This window comes from Urocampus carinirostris, chromosome 8 (genome assembly GCF_059441175.1).
Source record: "Urocampus carinirostris isolate Australia breed hairy pipefish chromosome 8, RoL_Ucar_1.0, whole genome shotgun sequence".
Lineage (NCBI taxonomy): Eukaryota > Metazoa > Chordata > Actinopteri > Syngnathiformes > Syngnathidae > Urocampus > Urocampus carinirostris.
Window position 1 is genome coordinate 38483756 of NC_142356.1, and position 9784 is coordinate 38493539.

The 9784-nt window shown below is 38.3% G+C and overlaps 1 protein-coding gene across 1 annotated transcript; it reads left to right on the forward strand.

Moving 5' to 3' along the window:
* The first annotated feature begins 2327 nt into the window (after nt 1-2327).
* On the forward strand, nt 2328-9475 carry psmb3 (proteasome 20S subunit beta 3). Its single transcript, XM_088342632.1, has 6 exons — nt 2328-2492; nt 4431-4615; nt 4684-4791; nt 7038-7215; nt 7372-7466; nt 9334-9475. The coding sequence occupies exons 1-6, from the start codon at nt 2490-2492 to the stop codon at nt 9380-9382; spliced, it is 618 nt and encodes a 205-aa protein (XP_088198758.1). The 5' UTR covers nt 2328-2489; the 3' UTR covers nt 9383-9475.
* Nucleotides 9476-9784: the final 309 nt, after the last annotated feature.

Below are 9784 nucleotides of genomic sequence, written 5' to 3' on the forward strand. Positions count from 1 at the left end.
CTTTGGCAACATCAAGTGGACCTATTTCAACCTACAGCTCTCTTTCTCTTGCGCTTCTTTGAGCGTTGTCTCGCGGGCCGGTTCCAATCCCCTAGCGGGCCTGATTCGGCCCGCGGGCCGCCTGTTTGACATCTGTGCGCTACACATTGGAGAAAGACTAAACCTAAAACGTGCATAAAAGTCAGTAAAAGGATGAGTAGGACGTTTCATGATTTGGGGCATGTTTTCTGCAGCAGGAGTTGGGCCTCTTGTACCGTTACATGGCCAGTTGGCAAATGTCTATCAGAACCCTCTTCAACAGCACATGGTTCCTTACTCGTGTTCATTGCTCAATCAGCCTGCAGTCTTCATGCAGCACAATGCTCCACGTCAAAGAGCAAAACCAGCAAATGATAAAACCTTGAATTAATAGCATGACCTGCCTAGAGTCCTGATCTCAACCCAGCAGAGAACCTCTGGAAAGTCGTTGGTGACAAGGTTATAGCCAAGAAACCAACTGTAGAGGTGGTTGGAAGAAGGATGTAACAGAATCACACCACAGCAGTGTGAAAGACAAGTGCTATCCTGTGGCCGCAGATGTGCTAAAGTCATTGTCAGCAGAGGCCCGTACACTCCTTACTAATTGCTGACTGTGGTAACCTTCAGAATTCTTTTGCATGCCAAAGTCATTGTGGTTTCTAATTTTGGTCAGTGTGTTTTCTGTTTTTGTTAAATTTCTTTTGTGAAAATGATGTCGTGGTAACCCGATATAGACACAATAAAATGTCATATAACCATGGAACAGTGAAGATGGTATTATTTCACATGTATTCATGTTTTTATAAGTTGTTCTTTAATTTTTATCGCCTGTGTACAAGTACATTTGTATTTGACTTTAAATGGGAAGTAAAAGTAAAAATAGAATGCAATGGGTTTAATCACATCTTGCTACGGGTATCCCCCCCAAAACAAAAATCCTGACTAAAGGCTGGGCAAAATAATCAGAAAAAATTGAGCGTTTTGGTCACTTTGAGCCTCCGTAGTTTGTTTCCTTCCTTGCGCTTTTAGCACTCATTTTTGGATGTTAGACACAATACAGCGACATCTAGTGGACAAAAAAATGCACACTATCCCTCCAAGTCCTTGCACTTGATTCCCGTTATTTAAAGGGACAGTATTTTATTTAGCACTACCTGGTGGTAAAAAATACATTCATTCGAAAAAAAGATACTTATTTCACTTATTATCGAAACTACATGAACAAAAGTATAAACGTGCATATAAAAATACTCGCAGGTGAATACATTTGTATTCATTTGACATAACATTAAGCTCACCCAGAGGTGACATGATTGGCCGCTAGAGCACAATGCATTGTCTAATGCAGGGGTGTCAAACTCGTTTTAGCTGGGGGCCACAAATGCTGTAAAAAATCTCATGGGGCCGGACTCGTAAGTTCAAGAAAAAGAGAGAGGGAGAAAAAGACAGAGAAAGAGAGGGAGGGAAAGAAAGAGCAGAATAGAGATATGAATGGAGAAGAAGGGGGAAAGTGATAAAAGAGACAGATAAAAAGAATAAGAGAAGTGAAACGACAGAAACAAAAAGAGTCAGCAGGAGAAAAAGAGACAAAGTGAGGTGAGAGAGAGAGTGGGGGGTCAAAAAAGGGAAAGAAAGAGGGTGAGAAAGAAAGAAAAATAGAAAGAAATAGAATTAAAGTGTAGATTACAGAGAGAAAATAGAAAGAGAGCAAGACAGAGAAAAAGAAAGAGTTAGAGAGTGAGAGAGAGAAATAGAGGAAAGAGAAAAACGAGAGAGTGAACAGAAGAAAGAAAAAGAGGGAGAAATAAATGAAAAAGAAGTGAGTCAGAGAGAAATTGAGAAATACTACCACAATTCTTTTGCAAGTGTTAACTGGCTTTGGTGACATCTGGTAGAAATATTTAAAACTACAGCTCATTTTCCTCTTGTGCTTGTCTCACTGTTGTCTTGCGGGTCGGATTTAAACCATTGGTGGGCCTGATCTGGCCCGCGGGCCGCCTGTTTGACACATTTGGTCTAATGCGAACGAAACCCGTTGCCACTTGAGCACTGTGTTGCACCAAGATGCCAGCCCAAAACAGCGGTATGACTTCCGCTGTGTAAAAAATATACAAATGTATGGACCCATGAACATTTGTAAAAACTCCAATGTATTTTACCCCATTATTCGACTCAATGAAATAATATTTTGCACTGTTCCTTTAAAGTGCTCGATTATTTGCCGTCCCAACCAGGTTTATGGTAACTTCAATGCACCTCAAGCAAACTATGTTGACCGCGCCGGTCTAGCCAATGAAATTGCATCAATGAGCCAATCATATCGGAGAATGCTGTGACGCTAAGGAGCACTGTTGTATGATCCAGTGTTGCTGCAAATTTTGCTAGTCACCCCGGAAAGTTATTCTAATTCAAACATTGCGAAGCTCGCTACAAAGTTGTCTTCTTGACAATTAAACCCAAATATCCTCACAATGGTAAGCTGGCGAGACATTATTTAACGATGTGCTTGTAACATGAAGCTAAATTTGAAGTTGTTGGCGATACTGGCCGTGTTAATTTTACGTCTAGCATGGCCGCTGAACATATACGGTTTTGGGATTGAGTACTGTATTAAAGTCTTCTACTTCATACTGCAATTTTAAAAAAGGGGTTGCTTGTCAAAAATATATTTGGAAAATAGTATAACATTTGTGGGTAAAATTTCACTCATACATGCCTACCAGTTCGTAATGGTTCATTCACGTCTACAAGACTTTTTGATGAATTAAATGATTATATCTTTATTTTGGTGTTTCATTTCCACTGTGATCTTGTTGGTTTTGGGTAATGCTGATGAAAACCATTGCATTTCAAAATCCTATCATGGTATTTTTGTAGAATGATTAAAGCCATTACTATCACATCTTTAAAAATGTCTTTGACAATAATAAACCTGTTATTGTCGGTGACGTGAGGTAAGGTTCGTTTTTGGTGAGGCACAGTAAAAATTCAACCCACATCTTATTCATCATTCCTCTGGCAGAATGATTTAGCTTTATATAAGATAAGATAATCCTTTATTCGTCCCACAATGCGGAAATTTCTTTTGTTACAGCAGTAAGACAATGAATAAAAGCTAAAAACAGTTGCATAGAAAACATTGTGTTATTGTTGTACCTTAAAGGGACAGTGTGACGCCTAGTGGTAATAAAAGCATTACACAGGGATCAGAATTTTCCGCGGATCCGCGGATTTCCGCTGTTTTTGAACCCCAAAGGCATTCCGACTTTTTCACTTTTTCTCTTGCGTAGCAAACAAATTCAAAATCCGACTGTCTCACTCTTTCCTTTATTGCTCTGGCGCACCCTGGCGGCCGTTAGAAAAATTGGCCGCATTGTTGCCCTGCTTTATTCCTGGACCCTGGCTATTTCAGCTGAAAATGAAAATCTCCATTCTGATCCCTGATTACAAAAACCCGATATAGATAATACTTCACCTATTTTTCCTTATCATATGAACTTGAATTTTTTTTCTAAATACTCGTGGTTCAAGAAGTTAGTACTTTAAAAAACATGATCCTCACTTAAGGGGAGCTGACATAATTGTCTGCTGTCTTGCTGACATAGGTACCCAAAACATAAAAAGTCTGGCCAAAAATTGTGCAATTTGATCACTTTAGGTCTCCATAGATTGTAGTCTTCCTTGTGATTTTAGCAATCGTTTTCAGTTACAGTACACCATACAGCAACATCTAGTGGTGAGAAATACACTCTGTACTTTTCATTTATAATTAGCTTTGATGCAGTGCTCCTTTTGAATAAACACATCCAAAAATCCTCCATTATGGAAAAAAAGGTGCTGAATGGTTTGACTTGATTAGCATGCTAATACTACCACTAATGGTATGGTTTTCGGGATGAGTTGAGTGCCAAACCATAATCCCTGGTCACACTATCCCTCTATGCCACGAGGCAAAACGTTTTTTTGTGCCTTACTCATCTGCAGATGATCAGCATAGTAGTATGTGTCACAGTTATTGGTTTTATAGATATAATAATGCATTTAATTTGAAGCGCCTTTCAGTACATCCAAGGTCGCTGTACACAGAATATAAAACGGATATCAATAGAAATATAAAAATAAGATTTGCTTGGTGTTGGGAGGGGACTACCTTTCCAGGATTTTGGAGATGAAAGTGAAGATTCATTGATTATTAATTGTATTCTTAACTTTGTTTCCATGGTGGCAGGTGTGGCACTAGCTCACTTCCCTTCCCCAAATGCACTTTACTGTCTATGCATAACATTGAGTTCACATTAAAAGAAAATATTGATTAAAGAAATGTAAACAGGGTGTTTTGTTCTAACATCATTTTCACGTAAATTATATAGTTGACACTAACTATCTGTCTCACTATGTCCTCCCTGATGCAGTCTGTTATGTCATACAATGGCGGGGCGGTCATGGCCATGAGGGGGAAGAACTGTGTAGCAATTGCATCGGATCGTAGGTTTGGCATTCAGGCCCAGATGGTCACCACCGATTTCGAGAAGATCTTCCCCATGGGCGAGAGGCTGTACATCGGACTCGCTGGGCTGGCCACCGATGTCCAGACAGTGTATGTGTCTGGAACAGTTTGAGCAAAGTGGTCAGCTTAATAATGTGTGCTTTTTGTCACTTATTTAGATCCCAGAGGCTGAAATTCCGATTGAACCTTTACGAGCTGAAGGAGGGTCGCCAGATTAAACCTAAGACCTTCATGAGTATGGTGTCCAACCTATTGTATGAAAAGAGGTGTGTGTATTTTAATTTTTTTTTCAGTGTTTCCCCATTGAACTTTGTGAGACCCTGGTGCGTGGACAGGCTAAAGTTTCGGGGGCATGCTTCCCTGGATTTTTTTTTTGTATGTTTTATTTTTAAACTCGTTGATCTGGTGCATTTTACGGGCAAAATCAATCAGAACGCTCGGCATCAAACCTTTTTTTCTGGTCGCCGAAAGTTCAAAATTATTCAACTTGGGGAAAACGTGACTATAGTTAATGTTACATTTTACCCAGCTGTCCAATCACAGTGCAGGCGAGGCGAGACAAACTCAGTGTGTGCGCTTTAGCACGGGGGAAGAGGCTGACTGACCAAGATTCCTTGTGACTGAGAGATACATGTAGCACAGATCCACACCATTGTGAATGGGATCATTTATACAATGATAAATAAAAAATGAGTTTGATTAGCTTTGCATTTATAGACTTCACGTGCGTCTTTCCAAGAGGTGGGTGGGTTGGTGTATCCCTTAACCACTGGTTGTAGGGGCACCATTTCCTGTGGTGTATCTTCAGTTAGCAAACTGTTGGTGCCCATTCCTATATTAGGGCTGCAAATACTAATCATTAAAATCGATTACAATAGTCTGTGGTTTGTGCAGCCCTTTGAGACTCCTTGTGATTAAGGGCTATACGAATAAACATGACAAGAATTATTAAAAGTGTTTGCATCTAATTAAAACGTTGATTTGTTGTATTACATGATTTATGAGCCACTAGGTACGACAAATCAATCTAAATAAGTCCATTGCATTTTGTTGTGAAGTAATCGGGTCGCAGTTACTCTTTGGTCCGGCAGAGGTAAAGTGATTTTATAAAAAAAAGTATCTTACATTTTTAATAAATCCTTTTTCATGAGTGAAGTGATTTTATAAAAAAGTTTCTTACATTTTTAATAAATCCTTTTTTTTATTTAACCTTGCGTCATTGCAAACAAAATGGCATAGAAGTTTAACGTTGTAGTGTTTGACTGTTTCATCATGAAACAATTTTCAAATTAACATCAAGGAAGCGAGGTTTTGGGTGATCTGAGGAGAGTGATGAGCAACTAGAGTATGAGTATGGATGTTAAGAGGGGACTGTATGAAAGTGTAATTGTGCCGACTGTGTTGTATGGTGCAAAGACTTGGAGCCTGAATGCAGATTTAAGAAGGAAATTGAATGTTTTTGAGATGAAGTGTTTGAGGAGTATGTTAGGAGTGACAAGATTGGATAGATTGAGAAATGAAATTGTGAGAGACAGAACCGGAGTAGTCGTGGAACTGAGCAAGCGTGTGGATAAGAAAGTACTCGGTTGGTTTGGACACATGGAGAGGATGGATGAGGAGCGAATGTTGAAGAGGATCTACAGAGCAGAAGTCAATGGAAGGATACCAAGAAAAAGGCAGCGATTGACGTGGATGGATGGTGTTATGAGTGCACTGCAGGAAAGCGGTCTAAATGTGTTTTTTTTGCTATTTTTTTCCCCTTTTATTTTCTTTGTTATTGTATGTGTTTGTCTTGCTGTCGGTCACCCCTCTTGAGGGATATGACCAAGGTAGATAGATAGATAGATAGATAAACATAAAGTGCTGCAGAAACAGAAAATAAGTAAATAAAGCAAAAAGTAAATAAATTGTTGAATGTTTAAACTTCACACGAGGAGCAGAGTTTTAAGCATATTATAAACGCATATTACGAATGTTAATCAATTTAAAGATATAACCCTAAAAGTATGCATATATTTGTTGACAAATTTTTTAAAAGTGGATTTAAATTTTTGATATGTTTTTGTAGATAAGAAAAATTGCAACACATGAAATGAATGGATATTTTTTGTTTTGCATGATAAATCCAAATATAATGCTATCTTTGGATAAGGTTGTAGGAAAAGAGTATCTTAGATATTTGCAAGTGTATAAGATACATTTGAATGTATTTTTGTTGTCAAGTTTATTGACAAACACTTGATTTTTGATCGTTTTAGATGATAGAAAACCCGTTGTTTAGTGCACTATTTTTCTACCTGTCCAAAACGTTAACATTTGAACAAAGAGGAGGAACTTAAAGTTGCCTTTTAAGAAATAGTTTCATCGATAGTCAAAAACGAAATCATCGACCGATTAATCGATTATGAAAATAATCGTTAGTTGCATCGTAAAGATGATTATTTTTTTTAAATAATTATCTATTTTAAAAAGTAATTCTGCTTATGGATTCGTTGCTGATTTTCCTTGATAGGTTCGGGCCCTATTACATCGAGCCCGTAATTGCCGCACTGGATCCGAAGACGTTCGAGCCATTCATCTGTTCGCTGGATTTGATCGGCTGTCCAATGGTGACGGAGGACTTTGTCGTAAGCGGGACCTGCTCAGAGCAGATGTACGGCATGTGTGAATCTTTGTGGGAACCGGACATGGTAGGTTTTTTTCGTGTCACATCAGAGGTTTTCCCATCAGCTATTTGTTGAAATCGGCATTGTTGACACCATTTTATACAATGGATGTAAACAATCCCATTGAAAACCATTGGAATGCAGATAATGTTCATGTAAGCAGCATGTTTGACCACACAGGAGCCCGATGACCTCTTTGAGACCATTTCCCAGGCCATGCTGAATGCTGTTGACAGAGATGCGGTTTCTGGCATGGGTGTCGTTGTTCATGTTATGTAAGTATGCTGTTTATAGGTTAGTGTAGTGGTTCTCAACCTTTTTTTCAGTAAATGTCCCTGCCAAAATATTTTTTCAGCAAAGTACCATAAATTCCAGACAACAGAGTGCACATGATCAAAAGCCGCATGTTCAAATTTAGGGACGGAACTTAATTCTGTCTTTTGTATAAGCCACACCAGATCTTGAGCCCAGGTTTAACCAGGCATAAAAATCAACAAATTCATGTGTATTTCTTCCATTTTACGCCTGGCCAACCATGCGGGGAATATAAAATCAACGCCTTTAGCTGCAGATCCCTAACAGCGCCGTGCCCCCCCGCACACCTGAAGCCGTTTCCAGCTGCGTCGTAATCAGTTTTGCTCCTAGTTGTTTAATGGCATGTGTTTTAGGATCATATGACCACTTAAGAAAATGCAAAAAAATATGTGCTCTATATTTCTAGATGACTGCGCCAGGGCAGTCATTCTGAAGAGAATACTGCCAGATTGCAACACAGACTTTTTTTTGTTGTTGTCATTGGTGGTTTCTCCGTAAAGGGACCAAATTGCATTTTCTAGTTATTGTTCTTCGAAGATTAAAGTAAACTTAATCTTGACAATGACTTTGTTGAGACTGAAAGAGAACAGACGTGTTTTTAGTGAAAACTTTCACTCATTTTCAATTAAATGTACAAAATGTTTAGATTTGTGGGTGAAAAAGTGTAAACATTGTCAGTACATAGTAAATGTTGAATAGTATCTTAACCCTCCCGTTTTCCTCCTGTTATGTATAAGATGAGGGGTAGGGTATGGCTTGTGAGCCGTATATGGCTCTTTTCATGAGTACGGATGGCTCAGAGACCAAAATGGATTCCACGCAAGTTTTCTCCAAGTCATTCTATTCTTGACTGAGCAAAGCACATTGTAGTATTCGCCTAGCCAAACCATCACTGAAGTCCACAGTGGCACTTTCCAATATATATAGGGAACCTTTTTACCTACAGTTTAGAGTCAAGGCGTCACACCCCCCAAAAAAATCATTTTGGTTCTATATCGCTAAAGAATCCTTCATATTAAATCATTTGCTAATCCTTGTTCACTGTTGAGACACCTTGTGATAAAAAATCCATATAACAAATTGTAATTTCGCCAAAACACTAGATGAGAACCCAGAGCAGTTTGATTGGGTGAGCGGTAGGGATGGGTGGAGCTATGCAAAGAGCGCAAGTCTTTAAAATGTAGCAGAAAGTAGTTGTTCGTAGTCTAGAATTTACTGTACCGCCTACCAGCATTATTGGTTAGAGGTAGACAAAATAACCCACATTTGGAGGACAAAAAATAAGTGTTGCATTTATCTTTTTGGGTTAGTTCAAAATTAAACCCTTCTATTTAGATATTGTACACATACAACACAATTTTGGGGGTTTAAACAATGTATTAAACAAATGACATGATATTTAGAATTTGAAGCGAATTACCATACTTTTAGTTCTATTCTCAACACATAACGACACTGTTTGGTGTTTAAAAGAAAATAACCCTTGTTTTTTGGGGCGGTTAATATTTGTATTGGCTGTTATAAAATGACCAAATTATTGGACATTAAAGGGTCATTGTGTATTATTTAGCGCCTCTCAGTGGTTACAAAAAAATATTGATTTCAATAATAAGCAAAATATAAATGTGCATTTTAGTTTTAAAAACTCATAGGTCAAGTCCTTTGTATTTGTTCTACATGACATGAGAATAATTTTAAAAGGGCTGACATGATTGTCTACCATCTTGCTGCTACGGATACCCCTAAAAGCCAAAAAACCTTGTGAGGGACTGGATTACGCAAACATATTTCAATAGATTAAATCTATTGATGGGTTTTCTTTTCTAGCGAGAAAGACAAGATCACCACAAGACTCCTGAAGGCTCGGATGGATTAAAACGTCACCCACTTCAATTGGTTATATGACAACATACATGTACTTTTGTTCCCTTTCTATTGTTGAAAAATAAACGTGTTTACATTAAATGAACTTGTTTAAGTTTCTCAAGTTAAATGTCATCCGAAACTGTCTCCACATTCATTCCAAGAAACACATCTTCTAGGCCCACACACTGAAAAGGGGCTAGGAGACGGTCTGATTCGGTCCAGATCAAGCTGCGAGCACTACCAAGGCCAGCTAACTTCATTAAGTTTCACGCCTGTTTCAATATAAACCGGTACGGTTGTAACCAGTTACATTTATTCCGTTATATTTATAAGTTTTGGGACATTTTGTACTTCTGGGATTATTTTGAGATCATTTTACTTCAGTAGATATTTTTAAGAAAAAACTATTCTT

What these genes read in the sequence shown, in the direction of transcription:
- psmb3 (XM_088342632.1), top strand. An exon ending in CTTTGTGGGAACCGGACATG is followed by an intron (nt 7,216 to 7,371) that starts GTAGGTTTTTTT and finishes TTGACCACACAG; the next exon opens with GAGCCCGATGACCTCTTTGA. An exon ending in GGTGTCGTTGTTCATGTTAT is followed by an intron (nt 7,467 to 9,333) that starts GTAAGTATGCTG and finishes TTTCTTTTCTAG; the next exon opens with CGAGAAAGACAAGATCACCA.